At 57.3% G+C, this 26,702-nt stretch overlaps 1 protein-coding gene and 1 long non-coding RNA gene across 2 annotated transcripts in view; both read right to left on the reverse strand.

The window, feature by feature from the left end:
* The window catches only part of LOC308577789, a 166,552-nt gene that overhangs the window by 133,445 nt on the left and 6,405 nt on the right, over positions 1–26,702 (reverse strand). The gene's annotated exons all lie outside the window — the stretch shown is intronic.
* Positions 2,858–11,303, reverse strand: SAXO5 (stabilizer of axonemal microtubules 5). Its single transcript, XM_081177530.1, has 8 exons — positions 10,273–11,303; positions 8,683–8,789; positions 7,057–7,151; positions 6,192–6,304; positions 5,338–5,456; positions 5,052–5,238; positions 3,998–4,086; positions 2,858–3,078 (listed from the first exon to the last, which is right to left on the reverse strand). Exons 1-8 carry the CDS (start codon positions 10,871–10,873, stop codon positions 2,875–2,877), a joined length of 1,515 nt encoding a protein of 504 aa, XP_081033656.1. The 5' UTR covers positions 10,874–11,303; the 3' UTR covers positions 2,858–2,874.

Genomic DNA, 26,702 nt, shown 5'->3' on the forward strand with positions numbered 1-26,702 from the left:
GAACTGACAGCGACAGACAAGGAGAGGGAAAGACCTTTGCCAAGACCCCTCCCTCTGCCCCCCCTTCCCTTTCCAAAGCCCTCCTCCTCCTTCAAGGGAGAGTCTTAAAACTACAGGAGCCAGAGAGGCGGCTCCGGGGTGCCAGCTGCCGCAAAGCGCAAGGCAGGAGGGGGCCCTGAGTTCGAATCCTGGTCCCTTTGGGGTGGGGTTTCCCTTTGGCACAGCCGTGGGTTTTTTGTGGCTCTACAAAAGGGGGCGGGCGCTTAGAGCCAAAGCATTGAAAGGAACTCAATTGACGGCAAATATAACAAGAAAATAAAGGCGCTTTTTAAAATTAAAAAACAAGCTCGTTTCTGCCACTCGAATCCGGGGCTGAATTTCCTCTTGCAACCCTCCTGCAAAACGCTCTTGTGGGTGGGGTGGGCATTCTCAGTCGGTAGAGCACGAGACTCTGAATCTCGGGGTTGTGGGTTCGAGTCCCGCGCTGGGCAAAAAAAAATCCTGCATTGAAAGGGGTTGGGATGGATAACCACGCGGGGTCTCCTTCAACTTTACGCACTCTTCCCTGGGCCCTTCGCTCTGGCATCAGCTCAGCTGCTGCGACGTTGGCAGCGGCAGAGGAGAGGCGGTTTAGAGGAAGACACTTCGGAAACTTTCTCCAAAAAATTGGCAGCGCCCTTATCTCCCAGCTGCAGGAGCGGCTGGCGGGGCGAAAATAAGCCCTGGGACGTGCGGAAGGAGGCGTGGGGGGGGGGCACACAGGCCGAGGGAACATCGGTTTTTCACATTCCTTCCCTGCCATGCCCGCCCTTGCCACGGGGCCGGGTTCGGCGGAGGCGCGTTTTTGCGCAGGAGGAGAATTTGTGGCCCTGGGGTTTGGGTGCGAAGGAGGGGGGGAAACGAAGGCGAGAAACGACAAGGGGTCGCCCCCTCTCCCTGCTGGCGGGGAACAGAAGCCAGGGGTTTGGTTTCAGCCCTGGGGGTGCGGTGGAGAGTTTTGGGGGCTCGGGAATAGGCGTTTCCTAGAAGTACGTGGGAACAGGGCCTCAGGGCAGTGGCGTAGCGTGGGTTGTCAGCACCCGGGGCAAGGCAAGTAATTTGCGCCTCCTAACCCGTGGATTTGTGCCCCCTAACCCGTGGATTTGCGCCCCCTAACCCGTGGATTTGCGCCCCCTAACCCGTGGATTTGCGCCCCCTAACCCGTGGATTTGCGCCCCCTAACCCGTGGATTTGCGCCCCCTAACCCTAACTCCCAGATGTTGCGCCCTGTGCGGCCGGCCCCCCCTGCACCCCCCACGCTACGCCACTGCCTCAGGGTCTTGGTCTTACGCACTCAGGGTCTCACACACTTCCCTGGGTCTCACTGATGCCAAACACCTAAACAGATTACAGTGGTACCTCATGACTGGGAAAACCAGAGCTTGAACTATACAGTGGTACCTCGGGTTACATACGCTTCAGGTTACAGACTCCGCTAACCCAGAAATAGTGCTTCAGGTTAAGAACTTTGCTTCAGGATGAGAACAGAAATTGTGCTCCAGCGGCGGGAGGCCCCATTAGCTAAAGTGGTGCTTCAGGTTAAGAACAGTTTCAGGTTAAGAACAGACCTCCGGAACAAATTAAGTACTTAACCCAAGGTACCAATGTAAAAGGACTTCTTTGGTCGTAACCTTGGTGAATAACCATGTGACGCTGTGGCAAAATAGGCGAACGCTATTCCATGAAATGACCTTAACATATTGGAGAACTGGGCACAAGCTAACCAAGCGAGTTTCCGCAGGGACAAAGGTTAGGTTCCTCACTTAGGCAGGAAGAAGCAGATGTGCAAATGTTGGATGGGGATACCTGGCTCACGAGTAGGACACGTGAAAAGGATCGAGGGGTCTGGGTGGACCGCAAGCTGAATGTGAGCCCATCGTGTGATGCAGCGGCAAAAAAAGCAAATGCTATTCTAGGCTGCATCTGCAGAAGATTAGTGTCCAGATCAAGGGAAGGCATTTTTTGTTCTTGTTGTTGTTTAGTGGTGTCAGACTCTTCCGAGTCGCATTGTGCTCAGAGTAGACCCATTGAGGGCTATGTGTATATATATATTCAGGTTCATTGTTGTTGTTTAGTGGTGTCCGCCTCTTTGTGACCCCCTGGACTAGAGCACGCCAGGCCCTCCTGTCTTCCACTGCCTCCCGCAGTTTGGTCAAACCTTCGAGAACACTGTCCCACCATCTCGTCCTCTGTCGTCCCCTTCTCCTTGCGCCCTCCATCTTTCCCAACATCAGGGTCTTTTCCAGGGAGTCTTCTCTTCTCCTGAGGTGGCCAAAGTCTTGGAGCCTCAGCTTCAGGATCTGTCCTTCCAGTGAGCACTCAGGGCTGATTTCCTTAAGAATGGATGTGTTTGATCTTCCTGCAGTCCATGGGACTCTCCAGAGTCTCCTCCAGCACCAGAATTCAAAAGCATCCATTCTTCGGCCATCAGCCTTCTTGATGGTCCAGCTCTCACTTCCATACATCACGACTGGGAAAACCATAAGTGACCATACAGCATATATTCAACACATATTCTGCATGGACCGGTTGCACGGCAACATGTGCAAATGGCTTGAGATACCTATGAGGTCCATAAATGACCATAGAGCATATACTGTATTCAACCACAAAAAACAGCGGCAATTTGTTGTGGACAAAGGACCGCTGGACATATAAAGGGCCCCATTCCCTTCAGGAGCTGAGGGCCGCATCAAACCTCAATCCGGCCCTGGATGTGAGCAATCAAAATATCCCACCCACCTTGCCTAACAGTAGAGCCGGCTCTGAACGGCAGCGGCGAGGCCGAAAACAAATGAATTGAGGTGGCCAAAAGGCGAAATAGACATATGGGGTTTATTCGGTAAGGCAGACGTTTGCAGGGATGATTTTCTTCCGGAGGGAATAATTCGGCAAGGTGCCCAGGGGGAGGCTGCTTCTCTGGTTGTCCCCCACCACCAGGGTGATGGGGCCTCCGTACTTGTTGGTGAAGGCCTCTTTCTGCTCCGTGCTGAACCAGCGCCGGTCCTTCCAGGGCTGGACCAGGTGGGAATACTTAATCTGGGAAGGAAAGAGAGAGAGGGAGAGAGAGAGGGAAGGAACTTAAAGCAGGAATGGAGAGAGCTTGCCTGTTCGGGCTGTCGCAGGAACCCCCCCCCCCCAATCATTCAGTTTGTACAAACTTCACACACACTCACACACTACATACGCTACACTTCTATTATAAATTCATAGAAAAGCAACCATACATCGGATTTGCACTGTTCCACTTTTATTTTACTCCATGAAGGAAGGACTACAAAATGGGGAAGGTTTGATACAGGCCAGCCATAATCCCTTCACCATCCCAGCACATCCACAGGAGCCCTGCCCAGTTGCTGTGCCAACCCTGATGGTCCCAGACAGAAGACCATCAAGATCACAAAGAGCTTGCATATGGGAGTGGATTCAGCACGGACTGGAACAAAGGACAATGATCAGCTCTTCCCTCTGGGGGCAGGAAACTGCAAACTCCCCTCTGTCACCTGGAAGTGACTCATGGGGAGGGGGAAAGGGGGAACCAGCCAGGTGACAGGACACTCAGGTTACCACCACAACTCCTCCCTCAACCCTTTCTGTGATGTATCTGAGGGGTGGTCTTAGGTTACACCCCTTCTGTGATGTATGTATGATGTTTCTGGGGGTGGTCTTGATCTACAGGGTGGCAATTTCAAAAGTCTTCATAAGACCTTGCACACCATTTTTTTCTGGGTCCCTCCTCTCTCCTGCAGGTGAGGGGAGCACCCTGTTGCAACAGATCAATAAGGGCCAAGCCTTCAGGCTGCTGTTTTGCTCCAAGTTACCCTGGTTGGTGTCTTTGTTTTTGTCCAAGGGAGCCCTCGGATTTTCCTGTTAACAGGGCCAACAGCCCATCTAGGGGGCTAGTCCTCATGGTTTGAGTTGGCACCCTGGCTGGCCGGACGCTAAGATGCTTCCTGACCTTCTGTAGCTCCTCCTCAGGGACCTGGCACTTCGCCTGGCGGTAAGGAAGCAGCATGTCCTGGGTGCTGGTGGTGAGGCCCTCGGGCGCTGCGAGAGAGGGAGGGAAAAGAAGAGATAATACAGGGGTCAGCAGACTTTTTCAGCAGGGGGCCGGTCCACTGTCCCTCAGACCTTGTGGGGGGCCGGGCTATATTTTGGGGGAAATAAATGAACGAATTCCTATGCCCCACAAATAACCCAGTATCACAGGTGTGGTCTGACCAAGGCAGAAGAGAGAGGGACTAAGACTTCCCCATCACCTCCTGGCAAACAGAAGGGGAAGAAATGGAGGCAGTGAAAGATTTTATTTTCTTGGGCTCCATCATCACTGCAGATGGTGACAGCAGCCACGAAATTAAGAGACGCCTGCTTCTTGGGAGAAAAGCAATGACAAACCTAGGCAGCATCTTAAAAAGCAGAGACATCACCTTGCCAACAAAGGTCCGTACTGTGGTACCTCGGGTTAAGTACTTAATTCGCTCTGGAGGTCTGTTCTTAACCTGAAACTGTTCTTAACCTGAAGCACCACTTTAGCTAATGGGGCCTCCTCCTGCTGCCGCCGCACCACCGGAGCACGATTTCTGTTCTCATCCTGAAGCAAAGTTCTTAACCCGAGGTAATATTTCTGGGTTAGCGGAGTCTGTAACCTGAAGCGTCTGTAACCTGGGGTGCCACTGTATAGTTAAAGCTCTGGTTTTCCCAGTAGTGGGACTCAACAACAACGATAATAAATAGATAAATTTGTTCAGGGAAGTTTTTAATGTATGATATTTTAGTGTTTTTTGGTTTCGATGGAAGCCGCCCAGAGTGGCTGGGGAAACCCAGCCAGATGGGCGGGGTACAAATAATAAATTATTATTATTATTATTATTATTATTATTATTATTATTATTATTATTATTAAAATAAAAATGCTCTCCTGATTGCTGAGTCTTCTCTCTCCCTATCCGAATGAGACACCGACCCGGGGTTTGGCAAAGCGCATCTTCCGGCCCCCAAAACCCCATTATTACCGGGATAATTGAAAGGGATGTTGCTCTTCATCATCTTCCACTTGTTCACGTCCAATTTGTGGGTCTCGGGGGGCGGGCAATAGTCCTCGTGTTGCGTGGTGCAGAAGTAGGCATAGCGGTTGTCGCCCAAGGTCAAGACTTTCCGGGGTTCGGGGTTCGCCTGGGACGCCGGCTCCTCCCGGTTCGGCTGGGCAGAGAAGACACGAGAGTCGCGGGTTTGAGTCCCGCGCCGGGCAAAAAGATCCCTGCGTCACGGGGGGACAGGGACCCCCGGGGATTTTGCTACCTGTCTGTAGTAATGACGGTGGATGGTGGTGGTGGCGTTTTGCCTGTTCCTCTCGGGGTCCCGATCCCCTCTGAGAATGGAGGACTCATTCTTCCTCGCCGTGATGATGCGCAACGGTCCTAGGGACATCCCGGCGGAAGAAACAATCAGGCGCGGGGTTTTTGTTTTTCCTTCTCCCGCCCCGATCCCCTTTCCTTTCGTGCCATGCTTAGGGAAGCTTTTAATATTTGGTGAATTATTGTATTTTAATATTTTGCTGGACGCCGCCCACAGTGGCTGGGGAAGCCCAGCCAGATGGGTGGGGTATAAATAAATAAATGATGATGATGATGACAGCTTTCCAATGGCCAGGGTATAAATGGGTGGGTTATAAATATATTATTATTATTATTATTATTATTATTATTATTATTATTATTATTATTATTATTATTATGGCTTTCCAATGGCCAGGGCCTGTTTTATTTTTAAGCTGCTCTGGAAAAGATTATTGCCCCAAGAAACCCGCTTTCGATTGCGGGATCGCTCCCTGGAGTTTTATGGGAGGCAAGAAATAAATGGAGAAATTATCTGAACCGGTCTCCGACCTCTGGGCAACCTCATCCAATGACACTCTACTCAAGAGTAGACCCTGTTGCACCTGAGTTCAGTTGTGCGCATCTCATCTCAGGGGTCTGAGTGCGAGCAAACCATTCTGTTTTCGTGGGGAGCGCGGCTAAGCGGTCCCTGAGCATGCACAGAGTTCCACCCCCCCTCTTTGACGTATGTTAAAAAGCAAACAGCCAGAAGAAGCAGCTAGGGGGTGCGGAGGGAATAGCATTGGGGTGTCCGGACTTGAACCCGGTTCTCCTGACCTGGGTCCCTCCAGGGATACGCTTCAGACATGACGGTGGTAAAGTCTTGTCTCCCGTCTCCGGGCCGGATATTCGTCAGGCGGACCTGGGCGGCTGCGCTCTCCGGGTCATAGCTGTGGGCGAGAGATTGGCAGAGAGGAAAGAGAATATCGGCTCAGCGCATCGTTTCCCTGAATTGTGTTGGTTTTTAAATAGAATAATAAAATTTAAAATAATAGTAATTGTTTTTAATTATTATTAGTTTGCTGCTTTATCTTGCCCAGGGCTGTGCAATGCAACTTACAGCCAGACAAACAGACCCAAAACCACCCCCCAGATATACATTAAAACCAATGGGGCGGGGAATAAATATCCTGCCCACTGTAGAGTTCAAAGGGACCCTGAGGGGCATCTAGACCAACCCCGAATAGGCAGCCGATTCATACATAAATCGAACCCACAACCTTGGCATTAGAAGACATCTGAAGGCAGCCCTGTTTAGGGAGGTTTTTAACGTTTGATGTTTTATTGTGCTTTTATTATCCTGTTGGAAGCCGCCCAGAGTGGCTGGGGAGGCCTGATCAGATGGGCGGGGTATAAGTAAGTTATCAATATCGATACCGTTAATAATTTACACCCTGCCCATCTGGCTGAGTTTCCCCAGCTTCCAACAAAAGATTAAAAATACCCTTTTTGGACACCTGGGAATTTCAGTCTGAATTATCCCCAACAGAAAAACTCTGGGTTTTTCCCCCAGTTGGTCCTTTTCCAACTCCGTTTTGGGGAGAGGCGACCAGAACGGCTCCGAATGCAACGGTTGCGCCGCCCGTTTTCACAGCGGCAAATCGAAAACCTGGAAACCTGCAGTCTGGAGGTCCGTCCTTACCGCTGGCTGTCCGATTCCTTGGGGGTGTAGGCCCGCTTTTGCTCGGTCAGCATCTGGTGGCACCGGGGGTCTCCGAAGACGACTGACACCAGATTCTGCAACGGAGAGCGTGCAGAGTGCATTCAGGGTGTGTTTTCATAGCATCATAATAATAATTTATTATTTATACGCCGCCCATCTGGCTGAGTTTCCCCAGCCACTCTGGGCGGCTCCCAACAAAATATTAAAAACACGATAAAAACACCACATATTAAAAGCTTCCCTAAACGGGGCTGCCTTCAGATGTCTTTTGAAGATAGGATAGCTACTTATTTCCTTCACATCTGAAGGGAGGGTGTTCCACAGAGCGGGCGCCACCACCGAGAAGGCCCTCTGCCTGGTTCCCTGTAACCTCACTTCTGGCAGGGAGGGAACCGCCAGAAGGCCCTCGGGAGATGGACCCCGGTGTCCGGGCAGAACGATGGAGGTGGAGACGCTCCTTCAGGTATACAGGACCGAGGCCGTTTAGGGCTTTAGAGGTCAACACCAACATTTTGAATTGTGCTCGGAAATGTACTGGGAGCCAATGTACCGGTAGGTCTTCCAGGACTGGTGTCTCCACTCCCAGTCCCCGGTCTGGCTGCCGCATTCTGGATTAATTGCAGTTTCCGGGTCACCTTCCAAGGTAGCCCCACGTAGAGCGCATGACAGTAGTCCAAGCGGGAGATAACCAGAGCAGGCACCACTTTGGCGAGGCGGTCCGCGGACAGGGAGGGTCTCAGCCTACGTACCAGATGGAGCTGGTAGACAACATCACAGAAGGGACCACAAGCATCACCCATAATAATATTTTTAATATTTATTTATACCCTACCCATCAGGCTGGGTTTCCCCTTCTGCTCTGGACGGCTTCGGATACATATAAAAAACACCACAAAACAGCAACACAAAAATGACACGCTGATTTTAAAATGAGCAACTTTTACCAAACAAAGCAATATCCAGCAATCCGTTAAACAGCAAAGCTAAATAGCAGCACGCGATAATTAAATAGTTTACAATTGCTGAACTACAACCGGTGAAAATGACAGCACGAAACTGCGTAAAAGGATCAAACTGAGGAACAGGGATACGCAACCTATGAAAACCAGTTTTTTTTTTTTTTTTGGTAAATCTCACTGAACTCCAAGCACCTGAAATGCAGGAATCATTGAATAATAATACGGTAATTTAAAAAATCAGAATTAATTGCCAGTTAATTAACAACTGCAATCGAATTGTAGAATTGCACAGTTGGAAGGGACCCCCGGGAGGTCATCCATCCCAACCCCCTGCAATGCAGGAATCTTTTGCCCGGCGGCCCGGAACTTGAACCCGCAACCCTGCGACGAAAAGGCTCGTTTTCTGCCGTATGGCAGCCCTGCTATTCATGTATCCGCTTATGGCCTTGCAGGGGCTGGACTACAGGACCTTTGGGAGCCCTTGGAACGCTACGATTCTGTGAGCTATAGCCCCATTCTATCCCCTCCGAGGACGCCAAATCGGATCGCCACCAAGTGGGAATTCGAACCCAGGCCTCCCAGCACCCTAACCACTACCCCACGCTGCCCGGGGCAGCCGGTTTTTCCAGGGTCCCGTAGGCTTTACCTCGTCAAAGTACTTTTCGGCAGGGGGCGCCCATTGCCCCGTGTAGTAAGTCTGGTACGTGGTCCCAAAATCGTGGCACCCGTTCCCTCTCAGGGGAGACTTTCCTCCTGCCAAGGAAGAAGGAGGCGGTTTAGTTCATACGTGGAAGCGAGAGAGTTTGGGGGAAACGACAGGAGCTTTTAAAAGACGTTTAAAGTCATTATACCCAATTTAAAAAATAAAAATTAAAAACCCTTCCTAAGCAGAGCTTCCATGGACAGATGCAGTCTACCTTGGGGGGCTTTCAAAAGCCAGAATTCTTATTAAAAATGGCTTTAAAATAGACAACTGATCTCAGTTAAAAGCTGTTCAACATGTTTAAAATGCCAGAATTTTCTTTTAAAAGAAAATTGTGTAAGCAGCTCCTGTCCGGTTGGCTCCTTTAAAGCAAGCAGGCTCTCTGTCCCTCTCTCCTCCCCACTCAGCTCGCTACATAGCATTATTAGCAGCATCCTTCTCCACCCACCCCACGCGTGCTCCTTGTCCCTTGAGTGCTTTTCCTTCCCTCCCCACTTAAAACGTGGTTATAAATCACGGATCCACATGGATCCTCAGGATTTTTGCATTGGGCTACCCCAAACTCACCGTCAGATCACATGTCTGTGGCCACAGCATGAACCACAAAAATCATACATCCACTGTTTCATTTAGAATATTTTTTTTTCTTGTTTTCCTCCTCTAAAAACTACGTGTGTGTTATGGTCAGGTGCGTCTTATAGAGCGAAAAATACGGTATGTGGTCGACACTCCCAGTCCCCAGTCTGGCTACCGCATTCTGGATTAGTTGAAGTTTCCGGGTCACCTTCAAAGGCAGCCCCACGGAGAGCGCATGGCAGTAGTCCAAGCAGGAGATAACCAGAGCGTGCACCACTCTGGAGAGACAGTCCATGGGCAGGGAGGGTCTCATCCTGCGTCCCAGATGGAGCTGCCCTGGACACAGAACTGACCTGCGCCTCCATGGACAGCGGTGAGTCCAAAATGACCTCCAGGCTGCGCACCTGGTCCTTTGGGGGGCACAGCTGCCCCATTCAGGACCAGGGAGTCCCCCACACCTGCCCGCCTCCTGTCCCCCCAAAACAGTCCTTCTGTCTTGTCAGGATTCAACCTCAATCCATTATATTGCCATCCAATCGCCTCCAGACACTCACACCGGACCTTCACCGCCTTCACTGGTTCTGATTTAAAAGAGATGGGGGAGAGGATGGAGCCTTGAGACGGAGCGCATGGCAGTAGTCCAAGCGGGAGATAACCAGAGCATGCACCACTCTGGCCAGACAGTCTGTGGGCAGGGAGGGTCTCATCCTGCGTCCCAGATGGAGCTGCCCTGGACACAGAACTGACCTGTGCCTCCATGGACAGCGGTGAGTCCAGAATGACCCCCAGGCTGCGCACCTGGTCCTTGGGGGGCACAGCCGCCCCATTCAGGACCAGGGAGGCCTTTCCAACGCCTCGCCCCGAAACCCAGCCACCCACCCACCGTGGGCGCTCCTCCCCAGCCCCACTCCCCCCCCCGGCACCCCAAAGCGCCGGGTGCCCCCCGTGCCAACGCACCCAGGTGTTGACTGGGCGCCTTTTGGGCCGGCTCCATCCTCCCGTGGCCGGGGTACGATTCCTGGTAGAGCGAGGCGGGCAGCGGCTGCTTGTCCTTGTCCCCGCTGGGCACGCTGTCGTCCCACTTGTCCACCCGCCGGGGGGCGTCGCGGGGCAGGGGGGGCGGGTAGGGGTAGCTGTCCCGGGTGACGGAGGTGCCGGTGCCCTGGCGAAGGTCTCGGTGCATCTGCAGGTGGGGCGAGGGCGGCCGGGCGGGCACCTTCGCCTCCAGCCCCCGGGGTGGGTACGAGAGGTACGTCTCTGAGCGGGTATCCCAGGTAGAGGGGTCCATGTCCTGGTTCAGGACCCCCGCGCACTTGGGGGGCCGGATGGCCTGGCTGCGGAAGCTGCCCCACCGCGGCGGGTAGTCGATGCGGTAAGGCGAGATCAGGGTGGCACCTTCTGGGCGACGGTCGCCGCCCAGCTGGAAGTGCGAGGCTTGCAGGAAATGGGTGCTGGCCAGGCGAGAGGGGGCCCTGGGCACCTTCCGGACCTCCGTGACGCGGCCTGGGTTGGGGGGCGCCGTCCGGGGGTCCCCCGGGCACCAGCAAAGGGGCACCATCTTCTCGGAGGGCGTCAATGTGCCAGGGGTCTGCGGGGAATCGGACACCCCCCTTGATTTGGGTTTACAAGCTCTGGTGCGCCCCCAAATCTTCCACGTTCCCTATATGCATTGCTTTAAAAAAAAGGGGTGCCCGCCACCCCCTTTTAAAGCGCTCTTTGGGGCACGCGAGAAGCCCTGTTTTGCAAGGCTTTTCCGAGGGCTCAAAGGCGTCCCGGGGCGGAATATGGGTTCCTGGATTGTGAGGTCATAGGAACGGCGGTGAGGTCATAGGGGGAAATGGTGAGGTCATAGGGAAGTAACGGGGGTCACCCGGACGGAGCCTTTCTTTTAGGGGTTGTCGGAGTGGAAAGAGCGAAGGGTTCAATCCATTGAAGGGTTTAATCCATCGGTTGATTTAATCTGTTTATTTAATTTAATCTATTGATTTAAATCTATTGATTTAATCTATTGATTTAAATCTATTGATTTAATCCATTGATTTAAATCTATTGATTTAATCTATTGATTTAAATCTATAGATTTAATCCATTGATTTAAATCTATTGATTTAATCTATTGATTTAAATCTATTGATTTAATCTATTGATTTAAATCTATTGATTTAATCTATTGATTTAAACTATGAAAGAGCTATGAAAGGCTAGAGGGGTCTCAGAGGTAGAAAAGGGGTAGAGCTCTGTGGCCCCTCTATCCCTTTCCTACCTCTGAGACCCCTCTACTCCTTTCCTACCTCTGAGACCCCTGTATCCTTTCCCTACCTCTGAAACCCCTCTACACTTTTCATGGCTCTGTGGCTCCTCTGCCCCGAGGCCCCTTCTAAACTTTTCCTAGCTCTATGGCCACTCTGCCCCTGTGGCCCCTCTACGGTTTCCTAGCTCTATGACCACTCTGCCCCCCCCGAGGCCCCTCTACCCTTCTCCTAGCTCTATGGCCACTCCCCCCCCCCGAGGCCCCTCTACAGTTCTCCTAGCTCTATGACCACTCCGCGCCCCCCCCCGAGGCCCCTCTACCCTTCTCCTAGCTCTATGACCACTCCGCGCCCCCCCCCGAGGCCCCTCTACCCTTCTCCTAGCTCTATGACCACTCCGCGCCCCCCCCCCCGAGGCCCCTCTACCCTTCTCCTAGCTCTATGACCACTCCTCCCCCCTCCCCCGAGGCCCCTCTACCCTTCTCCTAGCTCTATGACCACTCCGCGCCCCCCCCCGAGGCCCCTCTACCCTTCTCCTAGCTCTATGACCACTCCGCGCCCCCCCCCCGAGGCCCCTCTACCCTTCTCCTAGCTCTATGACCACTCCACGCCCCCCCCGAGGCCACTCTACCCTTCTCCTAGCTCTATGGCCACTCCGCGCCCCCCCCGAGGCCCCTCTACAATTCTCCTAGCTCTATGACCACTCCGCGCGCCCCCCCCGAGGCCCCTCTACCCTTCTCCTAGCTCTATGACCACTCCGCGCCCCCCCCCGAGGCCCCTCTACCCTTCTCCTAGCTCTATGACCACTCCTCCCCCCTCCCCCGAGGCCCCTCTACCCTTCTCCTAGCTCTATGACCACTCCGCGCCCCCCCCCCCCGAGGCCCCTCTACCCTTTTCCTAGCTCTATGGCCACTATGCCCCCCGAGGCCCCTCTACCCTTCTCCTAGCTCTATGGCCACTCTGCCCCCCCCCTGAGGCCCCTCTACCCTTCACCTAGCTCTATGACCACTCCACGCCCCCCCCCGAGGCCCCTCTACCCTTCTCCTAGCTCTATGACCACTCCGCCCCTCTACCCTTCTCCTAGCTCTATGACCACTCCGCGCCCCCCCCCGAGGCCCCTCTACCCTTCTCCTAGCTCTATGACCACTCCGCGCCCCCCCCCGAGGCCCCTCTACCCTTCTCCTAGCTCTATGACCACTCCGCCCCCCCCGAGGCCCCTCTACCCTTCTCCTAGCTCTATGGCCACTCCTCCCCCTCCCCCCGAGGCCCCTCTACCCTTCTCCTAGCTCTATGACCACTCCGCGCCCCCCCCGAGGCCCCTCTACCCTTCTCCTAGCTCTATGGCCATTCCGCGCCCCCCCCGAGGCCCCTCTACCCTTCTCCTAGCTCTATGGCCACTCCTCCCCCTCCCCCCGAGGCCCCTCTACCCTTCTCCTAGCTCTATTAGCACTCCGCGCCCCCCCCCGAGGCCCCTCTACCCTTCTCCTAGCTCTATGGCCACTCCGCGCCCCCCCCCCCGAGGCCCCTCTACCCTTCTACTAGCTCTATGACCACTCCGCTCCACCCGAGGCCACTCTAGCCTTCTCCTAGCTCTATGGCCACTCTGCCCCCCCCTGAGGCCCCTCTACCCTTCTCCTAGCTCTATGACCACTCCGCGCCCCCCCCCGAGGCCCCTCTACGCTTCTCCTAGCTCTATGACCACTCCGCGCCCCCCCCGAGGCCCCTCTACCCTTCTGCTAGCTCTATGGCTACTCCGCGCCCCCCCCCGAGGCCCCTCTACCCTTCTACTAGCTCTATGACCACTCCGCTCCACCCGAGGCCACTCTAGCCTTCTCCTAGCTCTATGGCCACTCTGCCCCCCCCCCGAGGCCCCTCTACCCTTCTCCTAGCTCTATGACCACTCCGCGCCCCCCCGAGGCCCCTCTACCCTTCTCCTAGCTCTATGACCACTCCGCGCCCCCCCCCGAGGCCCATCTACCCTTCTCCTAGCTCTATGACCACTCCGCCCCCCCCCGAGGCCCCTCTACCCTTCTCCTAGCTCTATGGCCACTCTGCCCCCCCCGAGGCCCCTCTACCCTTCTCCTAGCTCTATGGCCACTCTGCCCCCCCCCCGAGGCCCCTCTACCCTTCTCCTAGCTCTATGACCACTCCGCGCCCCCCCGAGGCCCCTCTACCCTTCTCCTAGCTCTATGACCACTCCGCGCCCCCCCCCGAGGCCCATCTACCCTTCTCCTAGCTCTATGACCACTCCGCCCCCCCCCCCGAGGCCCCTCTACCCTTCTCCTAGCTCTATGGCCACTCTGCCCCCCCCCCGAGGCCCCTCTACCCTTCTCCTAGCTCTATGGCCACTCCGCCCCCTCCCCCCCGAGGCCCCTCTACCCTTCTACTAGCTCTATGACCACTCCGCTCCACCCGAGGCCACTCTAGCCTTCTCCTAGCTCTATGGCCACTCTGCCCCCCCCCCCCGAGGCCCCTCTACCCTTCTCCTAGCTCTATGACCACTCCGCGCCCCCCCCCGAGGCCCCTCTACCCTTCTCCTAGCTCTATGACCACTCCGCGCCCCCCCCCCGAGGCCCCTCTACCCTTCTCCTAGCTCTATGACCACTCCGCCCCCCCCCCCCGAGGCCCCTCTACCCTTCTCCTAGCTCTATGACCACTCCGCGCCCCCCCCGAGGCCCCTCTACCCTTCTCCTAGCTCTATGACCACTCCGCGCCCCCCCCGAGGCCCCTCTACCCTTCTCCTAGCTCTATGACCACTCCGCGCCCCCCCGAGGCCCATCTACCCTTCTACTAGCTCTATGACCACTCCGCTCCACCCGAGGCCACTCTAGCCTTCTCCTAGCTCTATGGCCACTCCGCGCCCCCCCCGAGGGCCCCTCTACCCTTCTCCTAGCTCTATGGCCACTCCGCCCCCCCCCCGAGGCCCCTCTACCCTGCTCCTAGCTCTATGGCCACTCCGCCCCCTCCCCCCCGAGGCCCCTCTACCCTTCTCCTAGCTCTATTAGCACTCCGCGCCCCCCCCGAGGCCCCTCTACCCTTCTCCTAGCTCTATGACCACTCCGCGCCCCCCCCGAGGCCCATCTACCCTTCTCCTAGCTCTATGGCCACTCCGCCCCCCCCCCGAGGCCCCTCTACCCTTCTCCTAGCTCTATGACCACTCCACGCCCCCCCGAGGCCACTCTACCCTTCTCCTAGCTCTATGGCCACTCCGCGCCCCCCCCGAGGCCCCTCTACAATTCTCCTAGCTCTATGACCACTCCGCGCGCCCCCCCCGAGGCCCCTCTACCCTTCTCCTAGCTCTATGACCACTCCGCGCCCCCCCCCGAGGCCCCTCTACCCTTCTCCTAGCTCTATGACCACTCCTCCCCCCTCCCCCGAGGCCCCTCTACCCTTCTCCTAGCTCTATGACCACTCCGCGCCCCCCCCCCGAGGCCCCTCTACCCTTTTCCTAGCTCTATGGCCACTATGCCCCCCGAGGCCCCTCTACCCTTCTCCTAGCTCTATGGCCACTCTGCCCCCCCCTGAGGCCCCTCTACCCTTCACCTAGCTCTATGACCACTCCACGCCCCCCCCCGAGGCCCCTCTACCCTTCTCCTAGCTCTATGACCACTCCGCCCCTCTACCCTTCTCCTAGCTCTATGACCACTCCGCGCCCCCCCCCGAGGCCCCTCTACCCTTCTCCTAGCTCTATGACCACTCCGCGCCCCCCCCCGAGGCCCCTCTACCCTTCTCCTAGCTCTATGACCACTCCGCCCCCCCCGAGGCCCCTCTACCCTTCTCCTAGCTCTATGGCCACTCCTCCCCCTCCCCCCCGAGGCCCCTCTACCCTTCTCCTAGCTCTATGACCACTCCGCGCCCCCCCCGAGGCCCCTCTACCCTTCTCCTAGCTCTATGGCCATTCCGCGCCCCCCCCGAGGCCCCTCTACCCTTCTCCTAGCTCTATGGCCACTCCTCCCCCTCCCCCCGAGGCCCCTCTACCCTTCTCCTAGCTCTATTAGCACTCCGCGCCCCCCCCCGAGGCCCCTCTACCCTTCTCCTAGCTCTATGGCCACTCCGCGCCCCCCCCCGAGGCCCCTCTACCCTTCTACTAGCTCTATGACCACTCCGCTCCACCCGAGGCCACTCTAGCCTTCTCCTAGCTCTATGGCCACTCTGCCCCCCCCTGAGGCCCCTCTACCCTTCTCCTAGCTCTATGACCACTCCGCGCCCCCCCCCGAGGCCCCTCTACGCTTCTCCTAGCTCTATGACCACTCCGCGCCCCCCCCGAGGCCCCTCTACCCTTCTGCTAGCTCTATGGCTACTCCGCGCCCCCCCCCGAGGCCCCTCTACCCTTCTACTAGCTCTATGACCACTCCGCTCCACCCGAGGCCACTCTAGCCTTCTCCTAGCTCTATGGCCACTCTGCCCCCCCCCCGAGGCCCCTCTACCCTTCTCCTAGCTCTATGACCACTCCGCGCCCCCCCGAGGCCCCTCTACCCTTCTCCTAGCTCTATGACCACTCCGCGCCCCCCCCCGAGGCCCATCTACCCTTCTCCTAGCTCTATGACCACTCCGCCCCCCCCCGAGGCCCCTCTACCCTTCTCCTAGCTCTATGGCCACTCTGCCCCCCCCGAGGCCCCTCTACCCTTCTCCTAGCTCTATGGCCACTCTGCCCCCCCCCCGAGGCCCCTCTACCCTTCTCCTAGCTCTATGACCACTCCGCGCCCCCCCGAGGCCCCTCTACCCTTCTCCTAGCTCTATGACCACTCCGCGCCCCCCCCCCGAGGCCCATCTACCCTTCTCCTAGCTCTATGACCACTCCGCCCCCCCCCCGAGGCCCCTCTACCCTTCTCCTAGCTCTATGGCCACTCTGCCCCCCCCCCGAGGCCCCTCTACCCTTCTCCTAGCTCTATGGCCACTCCGCCCCCTCCCCCCCGAGGCCCCTCTACCCTTCTACTAGCTCTATGACCACTCCGCTCCACCCGAGGCCACTCTAGCCTTCTCCTAGCTCTATGGCCACTCTGCCCCCCCCCCGAGGCCCCTCTACCCTTCTCCTAGCTCTATGACCACTCCGCGCCCCCCCCCGAGGCCCCTCTACCCTTCTCCTAGCTCTATGACCACTCCGCGCCCCCCCCCCGAGGCCCCTCTACCCTTCTCCTAGCTCTATGACCACTCCGCCCCCCCCCCCGAGGCCCCTCTACCCTTCTCCTAGCTCTATGACCACTCCGCGCCCCCCCCGAGGCCCCTCTACCCTTCTCCTAGCTCTATGACCACTCCGCGCCCCCCCCCGAGGCCCCTCTACCCTTCTCCTAGCTCTATGACCACTCCGCGCCCCCCCGAGGCCCATCTACCCTTCTACTAGCTCTATGACCACTCCGCTCCACCCGAGGCCACTCTAGCCTTCTCCTAGCTCTATGGCCACTCCGCGCCCCCCCCGAGGCCCCTCTACCCTTCTCCTAGCTCTATGGCCACTCCGCCCCCCCCCCCGAGGCCCCTCTACCCTGCTCCTAGCTCTATGGCCACTCCGCCCCCTCCCCCCCGAGGCCCCTCTACCCTTCTCCTAGCTCTATTAGCACTCCGCGCCCCCCCCGAGGCCCCTCTACCCTTCTCCTAGCTCTATGACCACTCCGCGCCCCCCCCCGAGGCCCATCTACCCTTCTCCTAGCTCTATGGCCACTCTGTGGACCCCTCTACTCTTCAGAGCTATGAAATATTTTAGAGGGGTCTCGGGGGCAGAATAGGGGGTAGATGGGACCACAGAGCTATGAAGAGGGTAGAGGGGTCTTAGAGGTCGAAAGGGGTAGAGGGGCCACAGAGCTATGAAGAGGGTAGAGGGGTCTCAGGGGTAGGAAAGGGGTACAGGGGCCACAGAGCTATGAAGAGGGTAGAGGGGTCTCAGAGGTAGGAACGGGGTAGAGGGGCCACAGAGCTATGAAGAGGGTAGAGGGGTCTCAGAGGCAGGAAAGGGATAGAGGGGCCACAGAGCTATGAAGAGGGTAGAGGGGTCTCAGAGGCAGGAAAGGGGTAGGGGGGCCACAGAGCTATGAAGAGGGTAGAGGGGTCTCAGAGGCAGGAAAGGGGTACAGGGGCCACAGAGCTATGAAGAGGGTAGAGGGGTCTCAGAGGCAGGAAAGGGGTAGAGGGGCCACAGAGCTATGAAGAGGGTAGAGGGGTCTCAGAGGCAGGAAAGGGGTAGGGGGGCCACAGAGCTATGAAGAGGGTAGAGGGGTCTCAGAGGCAGGAAAGGGGTACAGGGGCCACAGAGCTATGAAGAGGGTAGAGGGGTCTCAGAGGCAGGAAAGGGGTAGAGGGGCCACAGAGCTATGAAGAGGGTAGAGGGGCCTCAGAGGCAGGAAAGGGGTAGAGGGGCCACAGAGCTATGAAGAGGGTAGAGGGGTCTCAGGGGTAGGAAAGGGATAGAGGGGCCACAGAGCTATGAAGAGGGTAGAGGGGTCTCAGGGGTAGGAAAGGGGTACAGGGGCCACAGAGCTATGAAGAGGGTAGAGGGGTCTCAGGGGTAGGAAAGGGATAGAGGGGCCACAGAGCTATGAAGAGGGTAGAGGGGTCTCAGAGGCAGGAAAGGGATAGAGGGGCCACAGAGCTATGAAGAGGGTAGAGGGGCCTCAGAGGCAGGAAAGGGGTAGAGGGGCCACAGAGCTATGAAGAGGGTAGAGGGGTCTCAGGGGTAGGAAAGGGATAGAGGGGCCACAGAGCTATGAAGAGGGTAGAGGGGTCTCAGAGGCAGGAAAGGGATAGAGGGGCCACAGAGCTATGAAGAGGGTAGAGGGGTCTCAGAGGCAGGAAAGGGGTAGAGGGGCCACAGAGCTATGAAGAGGGTAGAGGGGTCTCAGGGGTAGGAAAGGGATAGAGGGGCCACAGAGCTATGAAGAGGGTAGAGGGGTCTCAGAGGCAGGAAAGGGATAGAGGGGCCACAGAGCTATGAAGAGGGTAGAGGGGTCTCAGGGGTAGGAAAGGGGTACAGGGGCCACAGAGCTATGAAGAGGGTAGAGGGGTCTCAGAGGTAGGAACGGGGTAGAGGGGCCACAGAGCTATGAAGAGGGTAGAGGGGTCTCAGAGGCAGGAAAGGGATAGAGGGGCCACAGAGCTATGAAGAGGGTAGAGGGGTCTCAGAGGCAGGAAAGGGGTAGAGGGGCCACAGAGCTATGAAGAGGGTAGAGGGGTCTCAGAGGCAGGAAAGGGGTAGAGGGGCCACAGAGCTATGAAGAGGGTAGAGGGGTCTCAGGGGTAGGAAAGGGGTACAGGGGCCACAGAGCTATGAAGAGGGTAGAGGGGTCTCAGAGGCAGGAAAGGGGTAGAGGGGCCACAGAGCTATGAAGAGGGTAGAGGGGTCTCAGGGGTAGGAAAGGGATAGAGGGGCCACAGAGCTATGAAGAGGGTAGAGGGGTCTCAGGGGCAGGAAAGGGATAGAGGGGCCACAGAGCTATGAAGAGGGTAGAGGGGCCTCAGAGGCAGGAAAGGGGTAGAGGGGCCACAGAGCTATGAAGAGGGTAGAGGGGTCTCAGAGGCAGGAAAGGGATAGAGGGGCCACAGAGCTATGAAGAGGGTAGAGGGGTATCAGGGGTAGGAAAGGGGTAGAGGGGCCACAGAGCTATGAAGAGGGTAGAGGGGTCTCAGAGGCAGGAAAGGGGTAGAGGGGCCACAGAGCTATGAAGAGGGTAGAGGGGTCTCAGAGGCAGGAAAGGGGTAGAGGGGCCACAGAGCTATGAAGAGGGTAGAGGGGTCTCAGGGGTAGGAAAGGGGTACAGGGGCCACAGAGCTATGAAGAGGGTAGAGGGGTCTCAGAGGCAGGAAAGGGGTAGAGGGGCCACAGAGCTATGAAGAGGGTAGAGGGGTCTCAGGGGTAGGAAAGGGATAGAGGGGCCACAGAGCTATGAAGAGGGTAGAGGGGTCTCAGAGGCAGGAAAGGGATAGAGGGGCCACAGAGCTATGAAGAGGGTAGAGGGGCCTCAGAGGCAGGAAAGGGGTAGAGGGGCCACAGAGCTATGAAGAGGGTAGAGGGGTCTCAGGGGTAGGAAAGGGATAGAGGGGCCACAGAGCTATGAAGAGGGTAGAGGGGTCTCAGGGGTAGGAAAGGGGTACAGGGGCCACAGAGCTATGAAGAGGGTAGAGGGGTCTCAGGGGTAGGAAAGGGGTAGAGGGGCCACAGAGCTATGAAGAGGGTAGAGGGGTCTCAGAGGCAGGAAAGGGATAGAGGGGCCACAGAGCTATGAAGAGGGTAGAGGGGCCTCAGAGGCAGGAAAGGGGTAGAGGGGCCACAGAGCTATGAAGAGGGTAGAGGGGTCTCAGGGGTAGGAAAGGGATAGAGGGGCCACAGAGCTATGAAGAGGGTAGAGGGGTCTCAGAGGCAGGAAAGGGATAGAGGGGCCACAGAGCTATGAAGAGGGTAGAGGGGTCTCAGGGGTAGGAAAGGGGTACAGGGGCCACAGAGCTATGAAGAGGGTAGAGGGGTCTCAGAGGTAGGAACGGGGTAGAGGGGCCACAGAGCTATGAAGAGGGTAGAGGGGTCTCAGAGGCAGGAAAGGGATAGAGGGGCCACAGAGCTATGAAGAGGGTAGAGGGGTCTCAGAGGCAGGAAAGGGGTAGAGGGGCCACAGAGCTATGAAGAGGGTAGAGGGGTCTCAGAGGCAGGAAAGGGGTAGAGGGGCCACAGAGCTATGAAGAGGGTAGAGGGGTCTCAGGGGTAGGAAAGGGGTACAGGGGCCACAGAGCTATGAAGAGGGTAGAGGGGTCTCAGAGGCAGGAAAGGGGTAGAGGGGCCACAGAGCTATGAAGAGGGTAAAGGGGTCTCAGGGGTAGGAAAGGGATAGAGGGGCCACAGAGCTATGAAGAGGGTAGAGGGGTCTCAGGGGCAGGAAAGGGATAGAGGGGCCACAGAGCTATGAAGAGGGTAGAGGGGCCTCAGAGGCAGGAAAGGGGTAGAGGGGCCACAGAGCTATGAAGAGGGTAGAGGGGTCTCAGAGGCAGGAAAGGGATAGAGGGGCCACAGAGCTATGAAGAGGGTAGAGGGGTCTCAGGGGTAGGAAAGGGGTAGAGGGGCCACAGAGCTATGAAGAGGGTAGAGGGGTCTCAGAGGCAGGAAAGGGGTAGAGGGGCCACAGAGCTATGAAGAGGGTAGAGGGGTCTCAGAGGCAGGAAAGGGATAGAGGGGCCACAGAGCTATGAAGAGGGTAGAGGGGTCTCAGAGGCAGGAAAGGGATAGAGGGGCCACAGAGCTATGAAGAGGGTAGAGGGGTCTCAGAGGCAGGAAAGGGGTAGAGGGGCCACAGAGCTATGAAGAGGGTAGAGGGGCCTCAGAGGCAGGAAAGGGGTAGAGGGGCCACAGAGCTATGAAGAGGGTAGAGGGGTCTCAGGGGTAGGAAAGGGGTACAGGGGCCACAGAGCTATGAAGAGGGTAGAGGGGTCTCAGGGGTAGGAAAGGGATAGAGGGGCCACAGAGCTATGAAGAGGGTAGAGGGGTCTCAGGGGCAGGAAAGGGATAGAGGGGCCACAGAGCTATGAAGAGGGTAGAGGGGCCTCAGAGGCAGGAAAGGGGTAGAGGGGCCACAGAGCTATGAAGAGGGTAGAGGGGTCTCAGAGGCAGGAAAGGGGTAGAGGGGCCACAGAGCTATGAAGAGGGTAGAGGGGTCTCAGGGGTAGGAAAGGGGTAGAGGGGCCACAGAGCTATGAAGAGGGTAGAGGGGTCTCAGAGGCAGGAAAGGGGTAGAGGGGCCACAGAGCTATGAAGAGGGTAGAGGGGTCTCAGAGGCAGGAAAGGGATAGAGGGGTGTCAGAGCTGCTTCAAGATCCTAGCTCACAGAGGATCACGCTAGCCAGCGGTCATTAAGTAAAAGTCTTTATTGAATTACAGTTTCCATTCTCACGCTGCTGTCTGCAACTCTACGTCTACTAGCTAGATCGGCGAGGCTCCGTCTGAGTCTCCGCCCCGTGCGCACCAACTTAATATCCTAGCCTTGCTCTACCTTTTCCTCCTGACTGTCCTCCTCTGGGTCCCTCTACCCCCCGGGGCTTCTTCCTTCCGGGATTCTTCTGACGCTGACCCAGACCCTTCTGCCTCCTTGCGCCGGGCTTTAGGACCCGGTTCCCTTTCGGGGCTGCTCACTGCGCCGCCTTCCTCTGCATTTGAACTTGGCGCGCGCGCCCAACCTTCCACTTTCCTCTTAACCGTTTCTTCGCTCCCCGATGGAGGTGTGGCCACTCCTGACTCCTGCCCTCCCTCCTGTGGTGAGCTGCCAGCGCTTCCCTCCTGGCTCCTTTCCTCTTCCCTGCTTCCTGGCGGTGACGCTGGTCCCGATTTCCAGCTGCTCCCCCCTGAGTCTCCTCTGGCTCTATCTTCCTGGGGTGCCTCCCTAGACGCCCCCCTTGCCCTGGCCACTGGTGCTCCTTTCTGTGAATCCTCTGATTCACTGGAAAGACTGGGAGATCTCGGGTCGTCGTCATCACTCATCCTTTCCTCTGTCTCCTCCCCTTCGCTCTCTGTTTCCTCCCTTGCCCGTGCCTCTGCACCTAAACCCCTGACATCCATCCCCCCCTCGAAGCCCCCCAGTCCCCCCTCCCCTCCTTCCGGTGCTGGAGCTGGGGGCTGCTGTTGCAAAGGGACGAACGTCGGATATCGGTCGCTTCCCGTGGCAGGCCTCCAGCGGAACTCTTCCAGGTCTTCCTCTCTGCTCTCGTTGACGACAGTCACCTCCTCTTCCATCTCTGTGCCGCCGTGCTCGAAACCAGGGTCGTCCCCGAAAATGTCCATGTCCGTCTCTCCCGCACTTCCTCCAGGCGGCGTTGCTCGGCCGGAACAGTCCAGCCACTTCCTGCGGAACTGCTCCTCCGGCCTATCGTCCCACCAATACGAGGGTTCTGAGACAGATCCCGAGGGTGACCCCTCCGGGGAACGGACGTCTCGTGTTGGTTCCTCGTCCGAGTCGAACCCCCTGAACGTGCTGTCCGAAAGCGTGGGCGTGAAAAGCCAGTCGTCGAAAAAGTCTGCTGGCATAGGTCTATGTGGGAAGAGGGCATGAAACTCGTCTTTGAGCAGAGGTTCGTCTAAAGCGTAGCCCGGCACCCAGCTGTTCGCACTGGCCGGGGTGCCCTCCCTGGCGAGAAAGTATTCTACTCCCTCTTCCCCCCATCTGGAGTCCAAAATCTCCGTGACTTCGTTGATGCGCTCCTCCTGTGCCACTCCCGCGTGCCCCGTTCCTTCTCTGAGCGGACTCGGCGCCGTTCCGGGTTCCTGGAACCTGTGCGGTGCCTTGTAGGGAGTGAGCACCGATCTGTGGAACACCGGATGCATTCTGGAACCCTCCGGAAGCGCCAGCCTGAAAGCCACCGGGTTGACCTGCTCTTCGACTTGGTAGGGCCCCAGTTGTTTATGCCCTAGTTTCTTCTTGGCCAACGACCTGGCCGGCACTGCGTGGGCTGCTAACCAGACCCAGTCTCCCACGTGGAGCTCTTCGCCAACCCTCCTGTGTTTGTCCGCTTGTACCTTGTATGCGTGTTTAGCCAGCTCCAGGTGGCGCCGCAGCTGATCGTGGACTTCCTGCAGCTCCGACGCGAACGCATCTGCTGACTGCGGCTCCCCTTCTCCCCTGCATTCCAGTCCCGGAAAGGTTCTAGGGTGCCGCCCGTTGTTGGCGAAGAACGGCGTGACGCCCGTGGATACGTGCTTCGTGTTGTTGTAGGCAAACTCTGCAAGCGGCAGGTAATCCACCCACGTCGCAGGCTGTTGGTTTGCATAACATCTCAGGTACTGCTGCATGATGGCATTGGCTCGCTCCGCTTGCCCGTTGGTCTGCGGGTGTCTCGCCGACGCCAGATTGATCTTGACGTTTAGGAAGCCCATCAGTTTCTGCCAGAAGTTCGAGATGAACTGCCGCCCGCGGTCGGACAGAATAGACCGTGGCAGACCGTGAACCTTGAACACGTGGTCTATGAACAGTTTGGCGGTTTGCTCCGCCGTGGCCACCTTAGCACACGGAATGAAATGCGCCATCTTGGAGAACAGGTCCACCACCACCAACACTGCCGTCTTGCCCCTTGAGCTGGGCAGATCCGTGACAAAGTCCAGAGCCACCCTTTCCCAAGGTTCGACCGGAGTTTGCAGCGGCTCCAACAGTCCAGCCGGCGGTTTGTGCACCGGCTTTGCCCTCTGGCAGGTGTCACACCTCGCTACGTAGTCTGCGACCTCCCCTCTCATTCCAGGCCACCAGAAATCCCTGGCTACTAATTCCACCGTCTTCTCCTTGCCAAAGTGCCCGGCCGTGGGTGCGTCGTGCAGCTGCTGTAGCACCTTGGCTCGAAGTTCGTCACCCGGCACGTAGATGGCCCCTTTACGGATGAGCAAGCCATCTCGTAGCTGGAAACCGTCGGCCGCTGCCTTGCCCCCTCGCACCTCTGCCATCTTCGTTTGTGCGAAAGAGTCCCCCTGCAACGCTCGCCGCACCGCCTCTAGGTCCACGGTCGCCGCGGCGCACGCCCACACTGTCGGTGCAAAGATGTGCATGGCGGCCGCTGGTGTTGCGTCCTCCAGATACTGTGGCTTGCGGGAGAGAGCGTCTGCCATGATGTTGGTGTCCCCCGGGACATACTCTATTCGGAAGTCGAAGTCCGCAAAGAACTCAGCCCAACGTATCTGCCTCTGGTTCAGGAACTGTGCCGTGCGCCAGTGTTCCAGATTCTTGTGGTCCGTGCAAACCTGCACCGTGTGCTTGGCGCCGATCAGAAAGTGCCTCCACGCCTTGAACGCTGCATGAATGGCCAGCAACTCCCTGTCCCATATGGTGTAGTTCTGCTCGGACTTGCTGAGCTTCCTGGAGTAAAACGCTCCCGGCCGCCACACGCCCTGCGGGTCCTTCTGCAGCAGGACCGCCCCCACTGCTCTGTCCGAAGCGTCTGTCTCCACCCTCATCGGCATGCTGGGGTTGACATGAAGCAGCTGCTCTTCCGACGCGAAGAGACGCTTGAGGGCCTGAAAGGACTGCTCCGCCTGCTCTGTCCAGATGAACTTCTTCTTCTTGGAGCTAAGGGTGTCCGTGATGGCCGCCGTCTGCATCGCGAAGCCCTTGATAAACTTGCGATAGAAGTTCGCAAAGCCGACAAACCGTTGGACCTCCTTTCGGTTGCGTGGGCTTTTCCAATCCAACACTGCTCGAACCTTGGCGCTGTCCATGGCGAGCCCTTTGGCAGACAGCTTGTAGCCCAGAAAATCCACCTCCGGCACGTCAAATTGGCACTTCTCCAGCTTGGCGTAGAGCCTGTGTTGCTGTAGCCTGCCCAGCACTTCCTTGACGTGCTTGTCATGTTCTTGCTGCGACTCCGAAAAGATCAGGATGTCATCCAAGAAACAGACGCACGTCTTGTAGAGAAGTCCCGCCAACACGTGATGCATAAATGCTTGAAAAACGTGAGCGCCATTTTGTAGTCCAAAAGGCATAACTCTGTATTCGTAGGTACCCAGTGGCGTGAACATGGCTGTCTTCCACTCATCACCTTCCCGCATGCGAATGAGGTTGTACGCCCCCCGCAGGTCCAACTTGGTGAACACCTTTCCTTTCCGTACCTTCGCCAGGAGGTCGTCGATGCGGGGCATGGGGAAGTCCGACGGCTTGGTCACACTGTTCAAAATCCTGTAATCCACTACGAGTCTTTTTTGGGGCGTGTCAGACAGTTGAGTGACGTTGAAGCTGATGACTTCCCTGTGATTCCCAAGTCGCATCACCATTGGTGGCGTCTGCTTCACCACTTGCCCCCCTAGCAGCTCCCTGCCATCCACCGTGACAACCTGCAGGGGCAGTGTGGCCGGCAGCAACTGCACAGCGTGCCTGTCGACAAATTCCTGCCCTATAAAGTCCGCGTTGCTGCCGGAGTCGATGGTGATTGGCACGTCCATGGTGATTCCATTGGGCAGCTGGAGAGATGCTGTGAGCCTCACTACTGGTTTGGGCGGGAGGGGGTTCACTGGCTGTAAAATTTCTGGGGACTGCGTCACTAACACGTCTGGCTGGGCCCCAGTGCCTCTTCCTCCAGCCAGACATTGTCGTTTCCCTGCTGTGGTCCTCCCTGCTGCGTTGCTGCAGTCACCATTGCTGAGGCTGCAGTAAGCTTGTGGGGCCTCTGGGGACACTCTTTCGCCATATGCCCTGGCTGCTCACAGACGTAACACTTCCTGGTCCCTCTAGGAGGCTTCGCCTTCACTGCTGCCGGTGCTAGGGCTCTGGTTGCTGACTGAGCCCTTGCACCTCCAACCTCCATAGGTTCGGCTCCTCCTCCTGGCGGAGGCGTGGATTGCGTTCGCGCTGCTTCTCTGGGAAAGAAGGAGGGGCCCCCGGCTGGTTCGCGCCCTCCACGTCCTTCGTCCTTGCTCCACGGACGTCCTTCCAGCCTCACCCCCACGGCCAGTGCCCTCTGAACGACCTCCTGGGTGGTTCGGGGTCTCTCCCCCCTCGCTATCTCATCTTTAATCGAGTTGTGCAGTCCCTCCCAAAAGAGGTCTCTTACAGGAGCCGAATCTCTGTCCCATTCCAGGGCGCTGACCAAGGCGAAAAAGCGTGCATGATACTGTCTGACGCTGGCCCTCCCTTGTCTCAGCCCATGCACCTCCTTCCGTGCAAGATCAATGTCAATACTTGATAAGAAACACCCATCCATCGCTTTAATAAAGGCATCCGCATTCTGGAGCGCCGGATCGTTATCTCTCCATAAATTGCGCAACCATGCTTTCGCCTCCCCATGCAGATGGGACATGATGAACCCCACTCTCTCCTGTTCATCTCTAAAGTCTTTATGCAACAGTTGCAGTGCGCACAGTACGTCGGCTCTAAAGTTGGGATACTGTTGCAGGTTCCCATCGAAGTGAGAGAGCAGCCCGCCTGTCCGTCTCGCCAACCCAATTCCCTCCTGCCGGGGTGGTTGCTTTGCCAGTACGTCTAACCTGACCTGGAGATCCCTGCAGGCGGCAGCTGCCTCGTCCTCTCTCTTCCTGGATGCGAGAACCTCGGCGTTCAGTTGTGCCACTGCTTTTCTGAGGTCCTCTATCTGCTGCTCAGCCGTCATGTCTCCTGCCGTTCGTGAGCTCGCTAGTGGGCGCCTGTTTCTCTCCTCTCCTCGAGGCTGCAGATGCCCACAATGTAGAGACGGAGCCTACTGTCA

Source organism: Podarcis bocagei (assembly GCF_964188305.1).
Source record: "Podarcis bocagei genome assembly, chromosome: 18".
Taxonomy (NCBI): Eukaryota; Metazoa; Chordata; class Lepidosauria; order Squamata; family Lacertidae; genus Podarcis; species Podarcis bocagei.

Bases quoted from the DNA above. Each gene is read 5' to 3' on its own strand.
- SAXO5 (XM_081177530.1), bottom strand. From the start codon at position 10,873: ATGGTGCCCCTTTGCTGGTGCCCGGGGGACCCCCGGACGGCGCCCCCC. The intron at 7,152-8,682 runs GTAAAGCCTACG...TCTCCGTTGCAG, and splicing joins CCGAAAAGTACTTTGACGAG to AATCTGGTGTCAGTCGTCTT. The intron at 4,087-5,051 runs GTAATAATGGGG...CCTCTCTCGCAG, and splicing joins CATCCCTTTCAATTATCCCG to CGCCCGAGGGCCTCACCACC.